Source organism: Caretta caretta, chromosome 1, assembly GCF_965140235.1.
Source record: "Caretta caretta isolate rCarCar2 chromosome 1, rCarCar1.hap1, whole genome shotgun sequence".
Lineage (NCBI taxonomy): Eukaryota > Metazoa > Chordata > Testudines > Cheloniidae > Caretta > Caretta caretta.
Genome location: NC_134206.1, coordinates 281,372,778 through 281,398,032, shown reverse-complemented (window position 1 = coordinate 281,398,032; position 25,255 = coordinate 281,372,778). Strand labels below are relative to the sequence as shown.

General features: G+C 37.4%; 1 protein-coding gene across 3 annotated transcripts in view; it reads right to left on the bottom strand.

The window, feature by feature from the left end:
• PPP1R12A (protein phosphatase 1 regulatory subunit 12A) overlaps positions 1–25,255 on the bottom strand; it is a 214,819-nt gene that overhangs the window by 79,441 nt on the left and 110,123 nt on the right. For all 3 annotated transcript variants that reach the window (XM_075124336.1, XM_075124334.1, XM_075124335.1), the window contains exons 4-8: positions 12,297–12,456; positions 8,828–8,972; positions 1,899–1,973; positions 1,394–1,482; positions 1,088–1,245 (exon numbers count right to left, since the gene is read on the bottom strand). In XM_075124336.1, the coding sequence (XP_074980437.1) occupies positions 1,088–1,245; positions 1,394–1,482; positions 1,899–1,973; positions 8,828–8,972; positions 12,297–12,456 (627 nt within the window). The remainder of the gene's footprint in view (positions 1–1,087; positions 1,246–1,393; positions 1,483–1,898; positions 1,974–8,827; positions 8,973–12,296; positions 12,457–25,255) is intronic.

The window sequence follows — 25,255 nt, the reverse complement described above, 5'->3', positions numbered from 1 at the left end:
ACAACAGCATTGTTTTTCCAAATATCAACATACGTAGACAGAGACACAGGAGAGAAAGGTTGTACGGTGATCAGAGCTACTATGCAATTTGGTGGTGGCATGAGAAGAGGTGGCAAATTTTGATGGACATTTGGGGTGGGCTGAGTTTAGGAAGAGGATGCTAGAAAGCTGTGTGCTTCCCAATTCCCCTCCACCCCCGATACACACTATATTTGTGTTACTATTTTAAATATTGTTACAGCCCTGTGTACTTGTACACATACACACACGTGCACAAAATGCTGAACATTTGCTCCAGTCTAGGAGTGTAAAGAGAAGTCTGAACAATGGCATCCAACTTAGATTTTTAAACAAGTCTGCTGTAGCACCAGTTTCTCTACAAATGAATCTAAGCTCTTTTGAGTACTATTAATCTTGAGCTGAAGTTGTATGTGAAGCAGATGTTGAGCTACTACCAAAAATAATACTTTTTTAAACCCCATTTATTCCAGTATACTAATAATCAATCCGAAACACAGGTCTCTTTAATTTGTCAGTATCTGAGACAGAATTATCCACTGCATTTGTCAGAGTCTGTTCCAAGGTAACAGAACACATGAGGATGTTTTCTTTTCCAATACTTCATAATGTAAGGCATTAGGATAGTGAGCAAAGAACTCTACTCACAGAGGTCTTATTTCTGTCTTTTCCTTTGTTTCCTCCCTATTCCAAATCCTTTTTAGGTATGTTATTTGAGATCTCTGCTTCCTTGTATTCTTCTCTGATTAGCGATTTATAATCAGTATTTTTAATCAAATTACTGAATTAAGAGTTTCAATTTCAATCACTGCCATAAATACAAGAATATAGCTCATTGCAAAAAATTTCATATGAATTACATTTTGTGTTTATAAATGGGGATTTAGATTTAAACTTGTTTAAAAACTCTTAAAAATTTATTGAAACTAGAAAGTGGCCATCAGGAAATGAAATGAAAAGTGGAATCAAGAAGCTACAATGATTAATTCCCGTTATCATATAAGCCCAGTATAGTGAGTTTAATTGAATCAACATCCTAAACCAAAGATACATTTCCAAAATTATTTACCTGTTTCAGCTTCAGATTCTGAGTCTTCTTCCTCATCCTCTTCACTTGAGCAGCTGGATTCATCCTTCTTTCCCTCTTCTTCCTCATCTGCTTTCTCTTGCTCCAGAGACTCAATACTAGATGCATTCTTTTCTTGCTCAATAATCAAAGTTTCTTTGCTGGAATCAAAAATATTAATTTTAAATAAAAAATATAGAATATCTATTCTTAACTTCAGTAAAACCAACCACCCAAATAAGTGCTTAGTATTTGTGAAAGTTTATTAAGTTATTTTCCTCACCAGGAACATCTTAATTATTTACTTACTTTTTAAATGGCTTTTGTGACTGATTATTATCCATGTTGGCTGTAGATTCAATTAAGGGAGATTTCTTTTCCTGTTTTTCACTATGAATCTTTACGAGATATAAAATTATGCAATTAAATTGATAGAATGATATAAATTACACATATTTAATAAACATGTTATTAAAAGATACCATCTTCTGCAGAATATAAGAAATCCTCTATTTTACAACACAGCACTCCCCAAACAAGCATTTGCCAAATAACTGTATACAGCATTTGCCTTGGGTAGTTAAATACAGTGAAAGCTTTGCCTAAAACACATCACTTTTCCCTTCAAGATTTTCAGATCAACTTCACTGACCAAACAGAACAAGGAAGATGGCACAGAAGGGCAGTTAAGCACCTCAAGTCAAACCTGAAGGTTAATTCCATATACTAATCTGAATTAGTTATAGCTTGTATATAAACACACGCACCATAATACAGAGAGAGAGAGAGAGCGCACACTCTCTAAAAAGCCTACCAGATTTTGCTTCTTTTGTAATTCTTCTAAATATCCTAGAATATCTTCATCTGCTACATCAAATGCTGTCTGACCCTGGTGTGGAGGGGAAAAATGTAATACATCATAAATATAAAGTAGGATTTAAAAAACAGATGATATCTAAACTCGTCACATGATCGTGTAATAAGACGAACAACTGTAAGTATGAGCTAGATCTCATCACAAAATTGGTAGCATTCCACCTGTCTAGCAGTGATTCAGCAGATTTTTGCAAATCCACTTCTACCTGAAGTGGATATGAACAGGAAAATATACATGCTCAGAAAAGCATTTCTCCATGGGAAAAAAGATTTTATTGTAGTAGAATTTTAAATTCTGTAATGCCATGAACCCAGTTAAAAAAAAAAGTGTTTGAAAGACACTTGTCTTACTCTGAGCCTCAATGGGTTTTAAACAGCTAAGAGAGTCATCCTAATAGCTGCTTGTTACATGGTGCCCAGGAAAGGTTGGGTGTGAGTAGGATGATCAGCTCAGTGATATATGGGGAATGGATGCCAATTTCATTTAGCTGAAGACATCTGCAACTTTCCACCTTCTCTGTATGTATGTGTATATATACATATATACACACACACACACACACACACACACACACACACAACCCTCTTCTTATTATATGTTCCATTCTATGCATCCAATAAAGTGGGCTGTAGCCCATGAAAGCTTATGCTCTAATAAATTGGTTAGTCTCTAAGGTGCCACAAGTACTCCTGTTCTTTTTGCGGATACAAACTAACACGGCTGCTACTCTGAAACCTGCAACTTTCTAATTCTCATAGGTCCATGGATCATAAAGTTAAAAAAAATTATCTTGCACCATGTAAACAGATAAAAGCAGTGCAGGTAACACTGCCTATAGTTAAGGTTGCCTGACACTTTCCCTTATAAGAACCAGTTTTCAGTTGCCTATGAGTTTACAAACTTTAACCATTTCGGCTGAAATTTACTCTAAATGTCTGCCTTAAGCTGAAAACTTTTGGAGAATTTCAGCATTTAGCTGCTCAGCTATTTCTTCAAACAAGATTGGGGGAAATGTTGTTTAGCCATGTTAAAAAGTTTCTTACAAACTGTTTAATTGGGAAACTAGTGCATAAATGCTTTGGAGCAAGGACTTGACATTTGACAGGGGGATCACCTGGGTTTCAAGGATGTGCTGTTTGCTGTCCCCATAAAAATTCACCCAAATTTGGCCAAGCTCTGAGCCTCTGAAAAACTCAGTTCACACATGCTCAGTAGACAATTTTTAGAATTTGGCAGCTAAATTCTCTGAAAATTCTGTCTAATGAACAGGTTTCTGTCCAGGGCCGTGAGGCTGAGAATTTTCTTACAGTAGCTCCTTCTGTTAGCCTTCATTCTGATGTTTTCTAACTTTTGAGTGCTTGACTTTGCAACCATAACATTCTTTCATGTATTTTTTATGTTATACTATTAACAATGTTATCTGAATTATCAGGTTATTTTTTTATTTCAGAGTAGCAGCCGTGTTAGTCTGTATTTGCAAAAAGAAAAGGAGTACATGTGGCACCTTAGAGACTAACAAATTTATCTGAGCATAAGCTTTCGTGAGCTACAGCTCACTTCATACTCTTTCTCCAGTCTTCCCCAAGGCTGTCTGAAAAGATGCTGAGAGGGAAAGGAATTTTTTTTCTGTTGTTCATAATATAAAACACTCCTTTTACTTTAAAATGAATATGTTTTCTTAAAATAGTTACTGTAAGTCTTAATATTAACTGATAAGGGGTATTTTGGTAAAAATAATCTTATACCTAAATTTCTTAATCTCAAATGTTCTCTCATATCTGATGTTGTCCTTTTGAATTAATGGTTTTCAAACTACAGTAATATACTTTAGGGGTATTATGGATTAATGATCCTCCTTTGGTTTCATGCTTCACAACCATCAAGGCATGTCATTAGATTGTAAGACACACCCGTAGTCACTTATATAACCTTGCAGGGGCACCTTCTTTTTATAAAGGGCATAGCTCAAGGTAATATTTACATCAAGTGAATCATTTTTAAATTTTTAGGTAATAAGCAATTTTAATAAAAATATAAAAGCTATGAAGCATTTTTTCTCTCCAGATAATCTGTATCTGAGGCGTGTTCTGACTCATCTCGTCTAAAAAAACCAGTTAAAATGAACACCTGTCAGTCTGTTGTTGTTCACTGCAGAAAAGGAATTTTTCAGAGAGAAATTGACCAAACATAGTAATGATGCCCTGATCAGCTCTGCCAGGAGCCTCTCTGGTACAAATTTACAGAATGCCAAAAGCTCATTCTTTAGGAAGACATTCTCTGTAACAGTAACATGCTGCAAGTCAATCAAAGCCAGCTCTGCTTATGCTCAATGTAACTGCAGAGCTATAGTCTTTTAGATGTAATGCTCACTATTTAATATTGTGAACAGTTCATGATCCTGCCATCCTGTAGTGAAACAAACAGTTGTTCCAATATGAATAGTAGCAGCTGAGGAAACTGGATTCAACTATTATTCTGATTTTGCAACAGCTATTTTTTCAAAATGAAAACCCATTTCCCCCCTCTAACCGAAAACCAAAACATTCATTACTATTAAAGTTTCTCCCTACTTACTGTAGCTTTAGCAGGGCATAACTACTCTGCTTCAATTTTGCCCGTTGTAAAATAGTGGTAGTAATACTTACGTACCTCATAGCAATGGTGTATGCAATTTTATGTTGAAAACTACTCTATCAAATAAACAAAGCTCAGCTAGCCAGAGTTAACTGCTAGGATCTAAAACAGGCCACTACTGTCACGGATTACAGTGGATTCAGAAACTGAAGTAGGTTTACTTTTGCCCATCCACTCGTCTACAGATTTTATTGTGTTGCACATTTATCCATTTTGCTGGAAGAAGTTTTATTTAAAAAACAAAAAAACCAAACCCATATGTCCTATAAATCCCCTACAAAGCACACCACAGGCAACCAACACTTGTTAGCTGATAGCCCTGTATTCTTTTTTCACATTAGTTTTTAAAAATCAGAAATAAAACACTGTTTGGTTGTCCACCCCAACCAAGAGAATATGTAAACATATTCAGTTTTAAAACTCACAATCTGATTCCTATAAAATATGCATTCATGCAAACAGATTATGAACAAATAAACAAATAGATAAATATGCAGATTTAAGCCTGTCTTCACTAAGTAAATCTGTTGGTTGGTTGGAATGCCACCATCTTGCAATGTCTTGCATCCACACAAAACAGTCATTGAAACTATTGGTTGCATCAGGGAGTTACAGTACACGAGATTCCATCTTCAGGACTGGCTAAACTGGTGCGGACTTCACCAATTCCCTTTCTCCAGCCCACAGGAATAGCTGAAAGGCATCAATACACACTGTCCTCTTCAAGTCGTCCCATTATCCATTGATTTGTACTTGGAACCAAAGGCCCCTGTTTCCAACAACAGTGCTCTGGAACTACATGAAGTCCCAGATGCACTGGTAGAAACCACAGCAAGCTGGGCATATACAGCAAAGCTACGCCAAAAACAGTATAGTTGCGGATGCACTTAAGTGTGGCAAAGGTAAGGACAATGACTAACTCCTTTCAAGCAAACAACGTGTGACCAACTGTTCCTCCTTGCTTGGTGTAAACACATCCTGTTTCTATTGGACAAATGACCCAAATTATGTTTTGATAGAAAAATCAGCAGTGTTGGCATTTAAAAATGATCATAACAGCTTCAGATTTAACAGCTCATTAAGATAAAGGAGAGGAGTTCATACTTGTCTTTATTGTTTCAATCAGACTGGTAGCCAAATAAAGACAACTATGCACCCATTTACATTGTGAAGGCTATTTTAAGCAAACCCAAGACTGGAAAGGGTTCTCTCTCTTCGATACAGCTTAGATGTGTGCTGCACAACTGTAAGCCAGGCAACATGTGGTCCCCTATGCTTCCTACAACCCAGTTGTCATCTTTCAGTTTCTGTGGAATCTTTTGGGTGTGTGCCTGCAGCCTCCAAGCAGTGTCAGTTTACAGACAAAAAGCCTGAAATAGTCACTTTCAGAGGTATAAACTGCACCATTTATCTCAATGACATTAACTCTGAAACTGAACCATTTATATACTAGAACTGTAAACACACTTCTTGCTGATCATTTTAACAAAAATATCCAGCATAGCTAAATATCAAACATTAAAGATGCAGAAGACCTATTAGTTTGTGTGTATAATCCATGTCCCCCAGCTGCTCTGTAATGGCAAGAATGGATTCTGGGTGGCTCCAATGAGAGGGGAAAGGGGAGTGCATCTAAACAGAATATATAGTATATTCAGTAGAGGCTGACTAGGGAAGCTTGTGGGAGTTCATTCTGCAGCTTACTCATTTCAGCAGCTGACAAATAATTTCAGATTCTCAAAAGCATTCAGCATACCACATGGATTTAGGGGTGGGAGGATTTAAGAAATGTAGGGTACAGTCTCAACCTGCAGCCACAAGCCTCTATATGGAAAACTTCAATGAAAAGACCTTCTCCAACTTTTTAAAAGAAGTGTCCAAGAGGGAAAAAAGGCTTAGATGACTACCTTCACTGAATGAAACAAGACAACTTTAAGACTTTGGGGGGGGTGGGGGGGGTGAGGATGGGGGAGGAGAGGACTGTTCATACTGTCTGCAAACACATTTTTCACTGGATCCTGATAAAGCTTAGATCAAATTCAGCTACATTTGATTGACTCATCTCTGTTTTGTGAAGGAAACTTAAAGCTTGCCAAATGGAAATTTAAAGCTTGACAAGTGCCCATAAATAACAAGGCTACAGTATTTGAAAAAATCCCTATGGAAGTCCTTACACAAAGCTATTCTATCAGGAGTGTGTTAAGAGATAACATGTTGATCTGGGTCACAATTTGCTTGACCACTTCAAAGATAAAAGCAGGCCAGAGTTGATTTCAGAGAAGTAGTTGTATAACTTTCTGTTGATGTACTCCCTCACCTGGAACCATCATCTGTGGGCTCTACACTTACAGCACTCTACAAATGAAAGTTTTCCATAATCACTAAAATATTTTTTGTACATTTATATGCAAAGTAAGGCCAACGTTTTCAAGCCTGTCTGCCTAATGTAAAACACCCAAGTAAATGTTTGATTTTCAAGAACTATTGATATAGGCTTATTTTCCTCAGGTAAAATGACTTTGCAATAAAAGTATTTGTTGAAATGCCTTCAACCCACACACAGTCCATCATGCCAAATATCTGAAGCTAGGCACCTAAATAAAAGTGTCTTGGTCCTCAGAAGCTGCTCAGCACCCACAACTCGGATTAATTTCAAATGAGGTGTGGGTACTCAGCATCTCTGAAAGCCAAGCCACTGATTGGGTATTTTGCAAAGTTACAGATGGAATCTCTCAGCTGCACAGGTAAGCCCATGTCTCCAGCCACCACCGCTTAGCTTCTCTTGTCTGCTTCTCCTCCGTCCTTTCTTGCCTCAGTTTGACTAAAGATATCTAAGTTTTCTCTGCGACAGTTCTCCAGAATACCACCACCACCACCACATGCATCTCCAGTCCACAAAGAAGTCTAAGGACCCACTTGGTAAATGAACTAAGTTTCAGGGGCAGATTTAAGAACATACATTAATAGAGCTCAGTTAAATCAATTTCTGACTTTCTGATGCAACTGAAATACGTTGTCTGAGTACAGTGTTATCTTCTGGTTTTCAGTGGTTCTGAGAGTATTTATACAGGAGCAGAAAGTTTTTTAAAAGGCAAGTTCATCCTTCTTAATGTTTTGACTCTCTAAGTCTAACCTAAACTTCTGGGCATAATGTCTGATTTTTGAGATAAACTACAATGTTTACCCTTAAGTGGTTTCCTCCTCATATAAATTATAGATATTTACAAACTTAGTTCTAGTTTAAGTTTTTATGCCTAAAAACTTCTTAAATGATTTTTTAAAAAATTAAGGAAGGGCTTGGTGAATGAATCCCCCTACACCTTAAAAGATGTGCAGGAAAATTCACATGCACTACAGGCACTGAAGAGTAGAAGTGGTTCAGGGTCCAGGTAGAACAAGGGAAGCAACCATAGCCTCAGGCCCTACGGACCTGCAACAACAATTTCAGTCCTTGCGAAGCTTATAAACTTCATAGGAATGTTTGGATTTTGGGGGAAGCAGGTCCACTGCAGAGTTAAGGAAGTCCACAGTTCCTAAGCTCTGCCCAACAGAAGAGCTGAGAACCTGCAGCAAGAAAGCATGAAGCTACAGATTGATACATCATTTAGTAAGCCCAAAGCTGTCTGCTATATTTCCCAAGTACACAAAAGCAGCACACAGTGTTAACACTTCAGTGCACATAATACAAGAAGAAATTGCTTTTAATAGTTAATTTTGCCATCCCGCAGCCCAATGCTAGTCAAAGACACCAGCATTCACCTAGGTGAAACATATTAAAGCCAATCTGGGGTTCAAGCAAAGCTGCTGAGTTATGATGAACCAAAAAAAGTTAAGAAAATGTCCAGGAAGTAAGAAACTGAGTAACATTAGATATCAAAAATTGAAAGGCCTTATTTTATTTAATCCTAAACATTCAGAAAAATTCTACCACAGCATAGGTTCTCACTAGTTTTATTTCAAATTTAATTTTCAAAGAAAAATAGCAGAGCATATGGGGCAATTGTTGAAAACTCAGTACAAAGTTGAGTCAGCCATCTACAAGTCAATTTAGAAAACAAAAAATTAAAAAAAAAATCTTAACACACAAACATGCTGGTTCTCGCAAAACATGCATTACAGAAAGTGCCATGTACAGGAATGGCACATTATTACTACTGTTCTTACCCTGGCTTCTAAAGTCACTTTAGAGACCAGAACTTTGCATCTTGACAAGGATTACATAAAAATCCTACCACTTTGTTGACAGTCTCCGTATCACACAGGTTTTCCACTAAAATTCGACATGCTTCTTCTTTACCCCAGTGAGCAGCAGCATGAAGTGGTGTCCAGCCATCATAATCTTTAATATTTACATCATAGCCAGCCTGTATTAAAAGCCTAAAGGAATTAGAAGAATTAGATCTAGAATACCACTGACAGTAATAATTAAACTGCCACTAAGTGATAAATTATTTTAAACAGTTTTAAATTTTTCTTGCCTTCAATTCACTTCTCATACACAGAGGTAATGGTAAGTCTATGTTAAAAGTAAGACTCAATTAAAAAAAATAAACCATATCTTCCCAAGAAATATTTTCAATCATTACTATTCCCAAGATTACTACAACAAAGAAATTCAGAAGTTTGTTTTTCCAGTCTGTTTTGTCCTCATGCATTTAACATTTTATATATCATCAGACAGTTCTCCCTCTTGGCGAGAGTCTTTTACACAGGAACAGGGGACAGAAGCGTTTTTTTAATTAGGACAATATGACTGTAAAAGCTCAAAAATTATCAGACACACCTTCTTACAGGTAAACTACCTGAAACTATTTTTGAATTAATTTTTTGAGCTGATGTCATCCCTTTAAGATCACACATGGCTAGTGCTGTGGCAGAATAGTGCTTAGATGAATCAGTGAAGCTCTTCTCAGAGAGTGCGGGACCTCTCAAATCAACAATGTCCCATCCGATGAAGTGAGCTGGAGCTCACGAAAGCTTATGGTCTAATAAATTTGTTAGTCTCTAAGGTGCCACAAATACTCCTTTTCTTCCTTCAGCTGAAGTTCAGCATTACTGATTTCATAGTTCAAGAACCAAAAACAATCAGCCAATACTTCCCAGAATGATTCCTTAGGAATATGGGTGTGAGAGTCTGTGTGTGAGCAAGTGCAAGAGAGATCATATACACCACAAGATTAATGAAAGTGTCAAGTGTTCTAACACAGGCATCTTCCAACGATTCAACTTTTAAAAGGATTGATGCAGAGACACGGTCTAGCTGTTGAAGAAACATTCGTTTGCACACAAGAGGAAGGGTATAAATGTATCATAAACCTGCAAAAGGTAGTTAGCATATTTGGAGAAAAAGAAAAATAATTATTTATCCAACATAATTTCCATAAATAATGGCTCTTAAAAAACAAGGCTGGCAAACACTATTTGGCTGCAGATATCAAGGTATTACCTGAACAAAACCCTTTTTTTTTTTTTTTCCTATTGAAAGTACATTAGGGTTTTTTCCTAAAGCAACATTTAACAATCCATGTTGGGAGTGTAGGATGGGGGAGAATATTTAGTTGTAAAGTACTCTGAGTTAATAATTTAGTTAAGATTACATGGCATTTAAGTAAGCTAACAAACAAGAATATTTGGCAGGTATACACTTTGAGTCTGCGTACTAAATATATATTTTTATCGACCAGAAGATCAACTGTTCATGTGTAGAGATATCTTAATAAGTCATGGTTTCAAAATTATGCACATAGCACAGAATCTTCTTACTGCAAAGAAGTCTAATATAAGGGCATGTCTACATGGAGAAACTGGCACAACTACAACAGTGTAATTATGTCACTGTTCTGGAATGAAAAGTGATTTTTTCAGTATAGTTTATATTGTTCTGCTATACGAAAAAAATCACTTTTATTTCAGAATGGACTGTCCCCAATGGGGAGTTATAACAGCATAGATATCACAATATAGTTATACTGCTATAGTTCTGCAGGTCAATTTCCCTACGTAGACAAGGCTTTACAGTGTCAGAAGTAATGAAGTTTATTCATTGAGGGACACTCATTTATGTTCACTTTAAGGTACCTTACTGCTCTGCCAGTGCAGGAGCAGTAAAGTACATTTATATTCACTTTAAGGCCAATTTACATTGCCAGAGTGGTGCATAAGCCACCTTAGTGAAAACCAGGGCCTAGGCATTTTCATTACAATTAAAGAGAAGGGATTTCACTTCCTGTCAAAATAGGTATGTCAGAGGTAGACAGATCAATGGTACAAAATATAAGCAGCTAGGTTCTTGGAGAGTCCTCTTCATGTATTTCAAAACTATAAATTTACAGAATATATATTGTAGTCTCAATGGACAGCAGAAATTTTAAATTTAAAGTAGTCAACTAGTAACTTTAAGAAAAACGAACTCCATAGCCCTGTGAATACACAATTCACCTTGGTGCATAAAGCAGATATTTCAAACACCCTAAAAACAGGGACTTGCATTAGGGATTCACTATCTGTCAAGTTTTAATTAAATGAATACAAAATCTCAAATTCATTTTGTCATTCACATTTCTATTTAAAAAATATTGATAAGGCATGTGAGCTAACTGCTTTCCTTATGATAAAATATTGATATCTTTTTTTTTTTAACCTGAATCTGTTTTACCTTATCCTCTAGGACTATGCAATATTTATTTTATTCCATATATTTTCTTCAAGATTTCTAAAACTATTGGTCCCAAAATGAGATCTGTATATTTCTGAACACAAGATGAGCTTAAAATATAAATCCATACAGGTGACTTTAAATTTTATTAAAATATGTAAAAAGAAAAGGAGTACTTGTGGCACCTTAGAGACTAACCAATTTATTTGAGCATAAGCTTTCGTGAGCTACAGCTCATTTCATCGGATGCATAAACTGTATGCATCCGATGAAGTGAGCTGTAGCTCACGAAAGCTTATGTTCAAATAAATTGGTTAGTCTCTAAGGTGCCACAAGTACTCCTTTTCTTTTTGCGAATACAGACTAACACGGCTGTTACTCTGAAACCCATTAAAATATGTAGAATCTGTTTGGCCCACACAAATGTTGTGCTTAGGTTTATGTGGCCATCCTGTATAATAAGGTTGGGCACCACTGAATTAGACGATAAGAGAAGTCTGAATGTTTGTAGGAAAAAAATTGAGATGTTGATAATGATACATCTTTTAAAGCCTTTCCCTAAGTAATCCTTCAAGTTTCGGAATAAAATTACTAATTTTCTTCTCTCAAACCTGGATAGCTTTAGTCTGGACTACTTTTACTGCATAAAAACAGCACAGTAAATGATGGTTTTAAACCAGGTGTATTATCCCAAAGATAACCTGCATTAAAGAAAGGTATCCTTTCTCCTTAATATATTAAGCCAAAATATACTTCAGAAATATGGATATTTTTGCCATAGTGACATTGAGGATTCAAATTCAATATGTACAATACTGTTAAGTTTTGAATAACTCAAGTAAAGTTCATGACACTATGTAAAGTTTCCACATTAGTTGAAAACAGGAAACATAACTGTGAGAAACAGGTAATTCTAAAGATCACAAGGTTCCAGGATGCAATCCAAAAACTTTCAATCATATTAAGGCCAAGTTATTTTACACTAACATCTGGACAAGCTTGGAGACATGGAAAAAAAAAATCTACCATTTAGAAATAATACTTACTTTAAAACTTCTGTATACCCTTTAGCAGCAGCTACATGAAGTGCTGTACCTCCAGATTTTGCATGCCTGACATCGTTTATACGGCCACTGTTAAGCCACTGTCTTGCATCTCTAAGCATTATCCGTTCTTCTTCTTTTCTAGCTGCCTCTATATCAACCCCTAATTGAGAAAAAGAATCGTTTCATTTCAAACATAAGGTCATCATTAACTGATAATTCCTGCACATTCCTTGCATGTGGCAATAAAAACACTGGCTAAACAATATCATTAATGTATTGGGGGCAAATGTTAAATGGATCTTTTGAAATAAGCCCTGAGAAAGTGTGGGCACATCCATTTTGTATTTTTTACATGCAAATCCTCTAGGATGATTTTCAGAGACTGACTAAAAACTGGCCTTTTAACTTTATTATTAATTTACATGGGGAGTGTAAATTAATGACCATGAAAATTTAATGACTACTACAGTGGTCACTATTAAATAGAAAAAGATTAATGATTAATTTTGTCAAGCTATCATACTACTACATCTCAAATAATGTAACGTTATTTCCTAAATCATGCAGCTTGTGATAAAGGTTGAAAAAACAAGGTGAGGGGGTGGCTGAGGGGTTCCAATTATGTGTGCAAAGACATAAGCAATGGCTGCTGAAAAGTGTGTTTCCCGCAATTAAGACATTTTTAGAGTTATTGCTGTTTTCCAAAGAACCTTTCGTAAAAAGTAGTTTCTAGCGTCTCTTTGTGAAATAATGATTTTCACCCTGGTAATCTAGCCTTGGAAAAAAGCTTGCAGGATAAACAGCAAGAGTATATCATGAACTTTTACCTCAGAATTCTCAGAATACAAGTTTTACCAAAGACTGTATGTAGCATCTCTTATAGAAAACAGTTTGTGGTACTTTATAAGGAAGGGCAGACAAGAAAGAGCAATAAAAGTTCAACAAAGCAATTTAAGAGTATAAAGTTGATAAAATGATGCTGAAGTGTTAACGTGAGAATGTTACCAATCTCTTCTACAGCATTTTTCACAAATAGATGTCAAAGCACTTTACAAAGGAGGCCAGTATCATACTCCCCATGTAAGTAGGAAGCACACAGCACAAGCATTTTAATTGACTAGCTACAGTAAGGGGAGTATAGAAAACTATAATAGTGAACAGGAAATAGATGGGGGCTGTAGCTAAGCAAGAGTCTGCTATTTATGCTGAATGGGAGAACTGGACTCGAGGACAGCTGAGAGCAATACACAGGGAAAAACAGCTCGAGGAAGTGTGGTTATCAAAAGCTCAAATCAAAATTGGTTGACCTGTAACAGAGAACTTGGGCTGTTTGAGCTACAACAGTACACAATAATGAAAAAAACAGAAAAAGAATACTACTCCATGTCTAAATCCAAACTGCGCAGGGATTTTAGATGGATTGAATGTAATTACCCAAATACAGGACACCAAAGTTAAACATCTGTTTTTGCAAAAATCGCCATGTGGCTTTTAATGACCACAAGTGGACAACATGGTAATTTGTTTTATGACAGTATATATGGCAACATGCTGTTTTCTATACCTCCTTCTCTAACAATCTACAATGTGTTTCAAAAAGCATTTCAGCAACACAGTTTTCTCTTTGCTTTCATCCTGCAGTGAAGTTACGTTAAATTTGATATTTCCATGGCAACTAATATAGAAATCAAGTTTTAACTTAATTGCAGAATCATGTTGAAAGAGATAATGGGTTGAAAAAGATTCTTGTTTGAATGAGAAGTCTTTGATGACACCAATATTAAGAGTATTTTTATTAATACTTTATAAAAGGCTAACAAATTACAGATGTTGCTGACAGGAATAGTGTGTGTTATAAATGATTATAAACACATCAGTAGAACGTATTATAGATCATTTATAAGGAGCCTACTGAACTTTTGGACATAACTAATTATTGACTAAAACACCAAAGATTTATTAATCCTTTATAAAAGAATGCTGAACATAAAGTCTGGTCAAAACCACAATAATACATAACTCAAAAGGTTCACAGAAAACCTACTTAGCCAAGAAGCTAAAATTTACAGGCTATGTGTACACACAAGAGACAGTGCCGTGGTGGGAAGTTTAGAATGCCTCCATTTCTGAAAGAAGTCGGGGGGGAAAAGGAAATAAAGGACATCCTGTATATACCACCAGACCCAGGGTGGACTGATTTAAAACAAAACGATTTAAATCAGCAAACATGAAACACTGGTTTAAATCATCAATTTTAATCATATTTTGCATTTGTACTTTTTAGTTATTGTCCTAAAGAACGGCTGATTGCCACTGGTTGGGAACCATTAACACATGTTGATTTGCAACTAAATATAGCCCTTTTATGGTATTTCCTTTTGCTAATCAAGAGGATACACTATGGACATGTCTACATGTACAGCACTGCAACAGCATCAAATTAGCCCTGGGGAATTCCACACCACTGCATGTGTGCAGAATTCATGTCCCCCGCAGATTTCTATGCTTCTCCGCAGAAAAGTGACTTTCTGATAGGGATGCAAAGGGAAGCTGCAAGAGCAGTCACGCAACACTCCCTAGCAGAGCAGGTACAACATTTCAGGCACCCAGAGCAGACAGCGGAGAGGTAAATCACCAAGGGGCTGGAGATACCTCAGCCAGTGGCTCCTACCATGAGCCAGGATCAGCTGCTAACTCCTGGCTGGGCTGGAGGCAGGAAGGGACGGGACCTTCCTCTTCCCCTGCAAGGACTGGCTGGGCTGTGTCAGACCCGCCACCAGAAACCTCCCCAAGCTACAGGAAACTCAGCATTCTCCCCTGCTTCCTGCCCCCATCACTCCTCAGCTGTGGCGGGAGGGGGATTATATGGAGAGCTGCTTCCCCATCCACCCAACCCCTGTACATCCAGACCTCCCATGCCAAGGCACCCCTGCCAAGCCACATCTGGTAATCCAGAACTCCCCTAGCCCTCCATACCCAAACCCCACCCCCCGCATCTGGAGCCCCCTGCACCCAGACCACGCCCCCCCCGAGCAACCTGCACTCAACCCCCCACCCTGATGCACCACCCCCTGCACCACCCTGAGCCCCACATCCAGACCCCCATGCTGTGCACCAACTAGCTGCACCCAGACCCCCCACACACACCAAGCCCCACTTCCCCAGGACCTAGACCTCTCTGCTGATCCCCAACAACCTTCACCTGGAAGCCCCTGCAGAGTCCATTGCCCCTGTACCTGGAACCCCCCAATGAACCTCTGTGCATCCAGGACCCCCCCCCCCGATGGCCCCAGGGTGTTTCTGGGGCAGGCCCAAGCCTTGTGCTGTGTCAGGGTCGGGTGCAGCCTCTCCGCTGAGTCCGTGTCCTGGGGGAGGGGGGGCTGCGGGGTGATCTTCCACCTTCGTGCAGTCAGTTGCCTGTGCTCCGCATTGCCATGCTGGAGCTTCTACATTGATTTATTGACAAATAAAACTTGCAGAATTTTAAAATACTTTGCGCAGAATTTTTAATGCCCTCAGGAGTAATCAATACAGTTGCATTGCTGCAGCGCGCCTGGTAAAGATGCTCTACGTCAGCGGGAGAGAGCCCTCCTGTCGTCATAATAAAACCACCTCCCCAAGCGACAGAAGCTATGTCACTGGGAGAAGCTAGCCACACCGGCGCTTATGTTGATGTAACTTATGTTTCTCAGGGGGTGGCTTATTCACACCTCTTAGTGACATAAATTCTGCCGATGTAGAGGCTATGTCTACACTACATCTATATACATTTATTTAAGCAATTATATAATTTAACTTTTTACTAAATTAAATTTTTACTTGTGATTTGTGGCAAGCTCTATTTGGATGGAAATTCAAATTCAATTTCAAATGCACAAACAGCGTTGTAATCTTTTTTATTAAATAAAACTACTTTAATGTGTTGAATACTTAAGAAAAAAGTTTATCAAAACATGTTTTACATTTAGAACTAATAGATTTATTAAACAAAGGAAGTAGTATCTATAGTTAGTGAACTGAACTGATTGTTTCTGGTCACCTGTCCTTCAAGATTTTAGAAATAGTTCATCTACCAGAAAAGACTACTGCTTTCAAAAGCTGATCTAGTATTGCAACCAACTCTGGTTCTAAGTGCTTAAGAACTGACTTCTAAGACCTTGATTAAAACTGGGCAGCAAACATGTACTTCTTAATGTTATTAAAATCATTTAAATTAAATATACAAAAATAGACTATAAATAAGTTTAGGTCTTAACATAGCTTGCCAATTCCAAATTGAAAGTAAAAAGATTTTTTAAAAAAAATAAAAGTCTGTATTTAAATAAACAAACCCAATATAAATAAAAAATCCATTTTTATTTATTTGTAAATCATTTATTTTTATCCACCTCACCCAAACCCTGTCAAAAATCTTCTTGTTCTCCTCCACCTGCAGCAGCAGCTTTATCTAGGTAGCACTTGATGAACATTGAGCTTCTCCTCTCTCACCCCAACCCCATGAAGGGGTCCCCCATATTCACTTCTCTTCCGGGTAGGAAGGGGAGCAGAAGTTGGTCAGTTATCCTCTTTCCCAACATGAGAGGTATAATCCCTGCACAGCTCCTTGCTCTCCCAAAACACATAGGTGCTTTGCTCATTGCCTAACTCTTCTTAGTTTAAGCCATTTGTTTGCTGCCTCTGCTTTCCACATTTGTCTCTATTGTTTTCATTCAAGTTTCCTTCCCTTGCCTTCACAGCATCTTTCATTGAAAAGTTATCCTAATCATTTTTCCAGGACAGCACTTCATCTTTCTTGCCATTTTTCTTGCTTCTTCAACACTTTTGGTATGTTTCCCATTTTGTCTTGCCCCAGACTTATCTTGATCAATTCCAATATATGGGTGGGGCAGAGGCACGGTTAGGTGCACTAAGCAGGTAAATTCCAGAGTACCTGGATCAGGGGTGGGGGCTTAATGAAAAATTCTGAATACTACTCTTCAATTTATGCCAAGGTTGGGGTGTGGGGGCAAAGATGCAGAAAGGAAAAGAAAAGAGGAGGGACAACGACTGGAGTTGGTGAATCTAGAAACAAAGGGATTATGGGAGAGAAGGGTAGGGACAATGGTATAAAACAACAATCAGCAGAAATTTAAAATATCTGAGTTTTAAGTTGTAAAATGCATAGCGTGATGGTATCACTGGACTGTGTAGGGGTTTGAAGGTGTGCTGCAATACCCAGTTCCTACTAGGCCAAGTATCTATATTCCCAGAGCAGGTTCCACCCTTGGAGCTCCTACAATACCTCTCAAGCCTATGTGGATAAGAAACATGCTCATGAACATCAGTCCTGGATCCAGTAAAATTCTGGATAATTCAAAGTAAATAAGATATCTGAGGGGTTATCAAATATATATATGCCATCATGTGCCAGAAATGCCCCTCTGCCATGTACATTGGCCAAACCGGACAATTGCTACGCAAAAGAATAAATAGACACATATCAGACATCAAGAATTATAACATTCAAAAACCAATCAGAGAACACTTAAACTCCCTGATCAGTCAATTTCAGACCTAAAAGTCGCAATTCTCCAACAAAAAACCCTTCAAAAACAGACTTCAACAAGAAACTGCAGAATTGGAATTAATTTGCAAACTGAACACCATTAAATTAGGCTTGAATAAAGACTGGGAGTAGATGGGTCATTTCCCAAAGTAAAATTTATTTCCCCATGCTAATTTTTCCCTACTGTTACTCACACCTTCTTGTCAACTGTTTGAAATGGGCCATCCTGATTATCACTACAAAAGTTTATTTTTCTCCTGCTGATAATGCCCACCTTAATTGATTAGTATCATTACAGTTGGTATGACAACACCTATTTTTTCATGTTCTCTGTGTATATAGCTCTTCCCTACTATATTTTCCACTGCATGCATCCAATGAAGTGGGTTTTAGCCCACAGAAGCTTATGCCCAAATAAATTTGTTAGTCTCTATTAGTATGTCTACACTATGAAATTAGGTCGAATTTACAGAAGTCAACTTTTGGAAAGCAATTTTGTGTGTCCCCACTAAGCGCATTAAGTTGGTGGAGTGCGTCCTCAGTACCAAGGCTAGCGTCGACTTTCGGAGTGTTGCACTGTGGATAGCTATCCCACAGTTCCCGCAGTCTCCGCCACCCATTGGAATTCTGGGTTAAGCTCCCAATGCCTGGTGGGCAAAAACATCGTTGCGGGTAGTTTTGGGTACAAGTTGTCAGTCGCTCGCTCCTCCCTCCGTGAAAGCAACTGCAGACAATCGTTTCGCGCCTTTTTTCCATGTGGGTACCATACTGCTTTAAGCAGATAGGACTGCTAACTGTTGTCATTGAACCACCATTTCCACTGCCACTCTGCTCTCCTGCTTGTCTCGATAGCGAATTTCTCCATGTTGTCTCTCATGGAGACTCGTGCTTCCACTGCAACTCATTTTGTTTGCTGATACAGACTAACATGGCTACCACTCTGATACCAGATACTACAGGGATAGATCAATGTAACAATTTACATACAGATTTAAAATAGCTGCAAGAAAGACGCTTTCACAATTCTTCCTTCACTAAACCATTAAATATATATGCAAGAGTTTATAAAATTATTTGTTTTTATTGAGTGTTCACTATTAACCCGAAGTCTGAAAGAAAGTAAAACATAAAAAAAGAATTTGTAGTTTGTAATAGTCTGTGTGTAAAGTGCTTGGCAATCTTCTGGAGGAGAGGCACAATATTATTATATTATTGATCTAAGCTTCCTGTTCTTGCCTTATAATTATTAGACTAGTAAAATTTCATCTCTGTACAGATTTATAGTCATGGGAACACTAACATGACTAGTCCTGTGGGACAGGAACCACTTCTACGGGCTCACTCCCCAAACCAACCCGTCCCCCCAGCCCTCTCCCCAGCCAGGGGAAATGTATGTTTGCCTTGGCCAGGGCCCAGTGATGGGCTAATCCAGACCTGGATGGGGCAGCCCATTTGGAACCTTCCCATGACCCACTGGAGGTCAGGACCCACTGTTTAGAAAATGACCAATGCAAGTAGTTAAGGCAAAAGTCTATTTCACGACAGACTCTGAAAGTAATGACATTTGGAAAAGTGTAAATACCACCATTAGTTCCATTGTAAAGACCAAAAATAATGTAGATGCTTAATGCACTACATGACATTGTAACATTTATGAAACTTGAGTTGCCTTCAAAAAAGTCAAAGATGTTTTCCCATTGGTTCTGAAAATAAATAAAATAGTAGCACCCTCATTAAAATAGAAGTGCTCCCTGATGCAACACACTTCATTTAATTTAAATTATTTAAACAGATTCTTGTTAATTTAGGCTTTAACACAGCTTGTCATAATTTCAAATTTAATTTTAAAGCAGTTTTAAAATAAATAAATGTATTTAATTCAAATAAAACTGATTTAAATAAAAACAATTTTAAAATTATTAATTTTTATTCACTTTTCTTTCAGTGTATGACACAGTTCATCCATTTTTGTTTCATTCTTAATCTATGTGCTTGTTTTTCCACCTTTGTTTATTTGACTCTTGACTATTTGGTTCTTAATATTCTTTTGGCAGCAACTGTTGTAATCCTTTTACTATTACCTATAGTAGGCAGCCTATGATGTTTGTCTGATTTCTTATTTTGGCACTAGGAATTATTTTTAAAATCTTAAAGAACAGTGCTAATATCTGGTCAGTTTTACTTTGTTTTGTTTACAAAGAATAGATATACAAATAATTTATCCTGGTATCTGGAAAAGACTTGTCTAACTAAGCTTCTGTTTACATTACACTTTCTTTCCTGGTGATAATACTATTGCAGGCATGGTACTTAAGTTTCATTATTCATTGCACACTTGCCCCTTTTACAACTACATGCCAAAGCCCTTATCCTGCAAACACTGATGCACAAGATAAACTTTCTGTACTGAGTAGTCCCTGTGTGCAAAGTGAGTTCACCGGTGTGTAAAGTTACTCATTCATGTTTGCTAGATAGGAGCCCAAGAACTCTTCCCAACAACAAAAACAGAAGGGTCCCAGTGACAGTGAGGGAGGAACTACATAATTTAAAAAAAGAAAAAACTTCCCATAAAGGCCTATATTTTTCTTGCTCAAGGTTAGTCTTATATACATGGAGATTAAAGCAACTGCAGATTAAACATGGACTGACAACTGTTTTTTGCCGATTAGGATAAAGAATTTTAGACATTTCTTGGTACACCTAACAAACTTCTGTAAATCACATGAGAGTACAGGCTACAGAGGACTGAAGACTGAAAGCTTTGAACATTATTTATGATACAAGTGTACCAAACAGGACAGAGTAACTTTACATGATCAAATTTCCACAGTCAAACACAAGAAAAAGGGTGAGAATCAGAAAAATGTGCCAATTTATATAAAACATCCTGTGTTACAACTGGCACCAAAATGGGAGATGAACTTTTCACATCCTAGAACAGGAAGAAGATTTAGAGACACTTCAAATCCATATCCCCAGTATATGTACAGAAAGTAAATTGTAAACATGTTTTAGATTACCTTAAAAGGAATTTCCTCTTTGCTTTTGTTTTCAAAACTCAATACTGAGTGCAGAGGAGGTAAAATAAACCAAACCAAACCCACTGCTTCTCAGACATGTAAAATACTTTCTCCAAATGGCCCATAGATGGTGATGTGGTGCCTCTCTGCTCAAAAACATTTGATAATTTACAAATGCTTGTAAACTTTACCTCAGGTAGGCTAACAATTCAAAAATTGTTAATACAAAGGACAGATTCATAAATTATTGGCTAAATGCTTTAAACTTTATTCAGAAAAAAGTTTTATATAGTAGTTTTTAAGTAGATACAAAATATTATGCTGCTTGGCAAGCATTTTATGAAAACAATATTGAAATGCTGAATCACTGTTTCAGAGCACACTAGCAATATAAAAACATGTTTTATGGGTACACTATGCAAAAAATAAACCCACTTTTTCGTTCACATAATAAATGTTTCTATATATAAACACAGTAGTCGTATGCATATAAACAAAGTTGAGTCAAACATTGCATTTAACTGAAATACTCCCTAATAGAATACATACACATCTATAATTATAATTTACATTGAAAGATCTCTATTTGACGGAGGGGTATATAGTTATGATCTCACTATTATATATGATCATGAGCAGCTTCAAGCAGCTGCAGCTAAAATAAAAAGAATCATGCTGCTTGAAGCTGCTCATGAGTTTTGGAATGTTAGAGTAAGTGCTGTGGAGATGAACTGGTGGGCAGAGGCCAGATGAGGTAGGTGGTCAAAGATGCCCTATTACCACCATGATTCTGCAATATATAATAGTGAGACGATCTCTATTTGACGGAGGGGTGTATACTTACCTTTCAATGTAAATGATAATTATAGGTATGTATATAAGCTATGTATTTCTTCTCTCCAACAAAATATAGATATTTTGCCTTGCATAGTTACTCCTGCCCAAGGGCTCAGGAACAGGCAAGATTTGGTTCTGGTCAGTGACAGTTTTTCTGTATGAGAATGTCAGTCACAGTTCACCTGTATTCCCCCTCCATGGTCCAGCAGAGTACCAAACTTTTAGGTTTCTGGCTCCAAAGTGGTCACCCCTCTTCGGCAGAGAATCATGCCTATCTCCCTCTTGAACATGGTTTTCTAGACTGCACAGTTCCCTGACTAGATGGAGAGTTCCCCCAGAAAGTAAGACTGCCTAAAGCAGGCCTGCTTTGGAAAGAAAATTAAGGAAACACAATTATCCCATTCTTTTTCAAATTCATGTCCTATGACACTCACAATGGGATCTGTACATCAATAAAATTAATCTGGATCACTTTGTGAACATACACTTGGGGTAGATGTGGATTTTTAGCTTTAAATGCTAGAAGGAATACATTTCCTCAGTCACATTTAGATTCTTCTTTTTGTTCTGGGCTCAAATTTTAGCTTTTTATTTGGGATTAGTCTTGTTGATTAAGTAATAGAAAAGTTCTATAGCATTTGAGAATTACTCAGATTTTTCTTGGGTGGTTCCTATTTAACATAGGATTTCAACATAGTTGAAATCAACTCAGATTGATACTGTAATAGTAGTGCGACCAGCCTATACTCTGTCATGTATATATGAAACATACTTCCATCCCACAATTTATTTACCTTTGTGAATTTAATGCCTCTCTGTGAGGTCCCTTTTTGCGTAAGATGTGTGCTGTATTTTGATCCAAGTCCCCAGCACAAGTTTCAATATACTTATAGGAATCGAACGCAAATGCAGACACAAAAAATAGTAGTTGGGGAAAGCTGACTAGTTACATGGCGCAAACTCTTTCCTGGTCTACCGCTGGCTCTGCTGTGGTTCACTGCAGATAGGAGCATGGAATCTTGCACAAGTAGCTGGAAAAAAGGAGTATGTGCCAACCTGTTAACTGTACTAGACAGTCAAGAGTCAGTTAAGGCAGGAATCAAGAATCAAGACCTTGGCTAGAAAGAAGCCCATATATCCACCAAATCTGGATCCAAGGGAATGACTCAGAGAAAACTGAAGTCTGCAATGCAGTGCTTAAAGTGTGCCAGTCGCAGATCCAGGAAAAACACCAGTATATCAGTTCACATCCAGAAGTTTCCTTACCACCATAAGGATTAGAAACTTTGTTGTTGTTTTATATTAAAGTTTGCCTTATCACTTTCTTCAGAATTTAATCAGAGAGGTGCCAATCAGGAATCCCAGAAACACAGGATAAAAATGTCCCTTAATTGTGTATGAAAATTTTTTTAAACACTTCAGGATAGAAATTAATAATTATACCATAACATTCAAAAGCAATGACCTCACCAGAAACTAGTCATCTTTCTTATGTAATCTAGTAACTAGTAATCTTAATATACACAAGCTAGATGAGGATCTAATGTTCTTGGTCTCCAACAAACAGAGATATTTAAAAGTTATGTTAACTATACCATGACAGAGCCATGCCATCAGTTTTGCTATTACTAGCATGGGTCTCCAAGAGCTAACTTCATGCATTTGAACAAAGAGCCTTGTCCCATCATATAAAAGCTAGTGGAGGGGTGATTTCTCAAATAGCATTGGGGGTTATGTCAATGACAAGAGAAGGTTGGTTTTATTCTACGATTTTAATAAATAATATTATAAGGTATACTAGGTCCTACCTTAGCACAGGGGGAGGAGAGACAATAGGACTAGATGTCTCTAGAGGTACCTTCCAGCCCTGTATTTCTATTATTACTTCTTAATATTTTTTAAATTAGGTATGTATTATGTTTCCTTGCTCAGCTGGGGGTGAGGGACCATAAAAAGTTAAGGCATGTGGATGGGGAGATTCTCTTCCAACAGGAATGCAAGTTTACACAGAAGGGCAACCTTCATGGACCGAGCTTATTTGAGGTACACCATAGCTACCAATATCTGTTACCGCTGCCCAGAGCTAGTGAATGGATCGACTATACATTTTTAATAGGAAGAGTCTGAAATTGGGCTCTCTCCACAGCAGTCCAATTGCATATTTTGTGTTAAAATATAAACAAACTACCCTCATTGTTCCATCCCCCTGCCAGTAGCCATTATTTGTTTGCTCCCTAAGGCATCAATAAATATACATGCTTCCCTGCCTTGTGAAGCTGGATGCCTCAGAAAGCTTTCAATACATTTCATATCTGAGATAGAGTGTGTAAATGTTTTGTGTTTATGAATACAGTATGCATATTGAAATTATCACTAATCTAAGTTATTAAATTGTAAAATTAGTTTCAAACTATATTGTTAACAGGAACTAATATTTACTGACACAAAGCTAAGCACCATCAGAGGACTGAAGTTCTGGAATAGCCTTCCAAGGGAAGCAGTGGGGGCAGAAGACCTATCTGACTTCAAGATTAAACTCGATAAGTTTATGGAGGAGATGGTATGATGCGATAACATGATTTTGGCAATTAATTGATCTTTAACTATTCATGGTAAATAGGCCCAATGGTCTGTGATGGAATGCTAGATGGGGTGGGATCTGAGTTACTACAGAGAATTCTTTCCTGGGTATCTGACTGGTGAATCTTGCCCACATGCTCAGGGTTCAGCTGATCGCCATATCTGGGGTTGGGAAGGAATTTTCCTCCAGGGCAGATTGGAAGTGGCCTTGGAGGTTTTTCACCTTCCCCCGTAGCATGGGGCACAGGTCACTTGCTGGAGAATTCTCTGCACCTTGAAGTTTTTAAACCATGATTTGAGGACTTCAATAGCTCAGACATAGATGAGAAGTTTATTCCAGGACTGGGTGGCTGAGATTCTGTGGCCTTCATTGTGCAGGAGGTCAGACTAGATGATCATAATGGTCCCTTCTGACCTTAATATCTATGAGTCACTGGAAAATATGTAATACATATGTATAAGAATGCTTGTATAAGAAACTCAAAATGGTTTCTTATTTTATCTTTTGATTTTAATTTTGGTATTTTCCAAATTGAGTGTGATTATTCACATTTCAGTGTAGTATTAAGGACAATTAGGATGGCATTTTAGTGAAGTTAAATGTATCAAAAAACAGCTTCACAGAAGATTATGAAGAGGCACAAACTGAAGACAACTCACTTCATATCTCCTTCAAGACTTTTTTTTTTTTAAATTGTATTCTACCAAATTAAGTGAAAGAGGAGGTTTTTGTACAATATGCCAGCAAACTATCAATTTACTTCGGTGTCCCTTTACATGGGAAGCAGAGTACAAATCATACAGTTAAAATTTGGTTACTACAAAATGTTTGATCCAAGTTTCTAGAAATATAACTACATACTAGTACCTAGATGACCTCTTCCCTTCCATATCATGTCATCCTATTGACCAGTAAATAACAGTATCTGGTTTGGACAATAGGCAGATTCAACCATAACCATTTAATCCTGACAGAA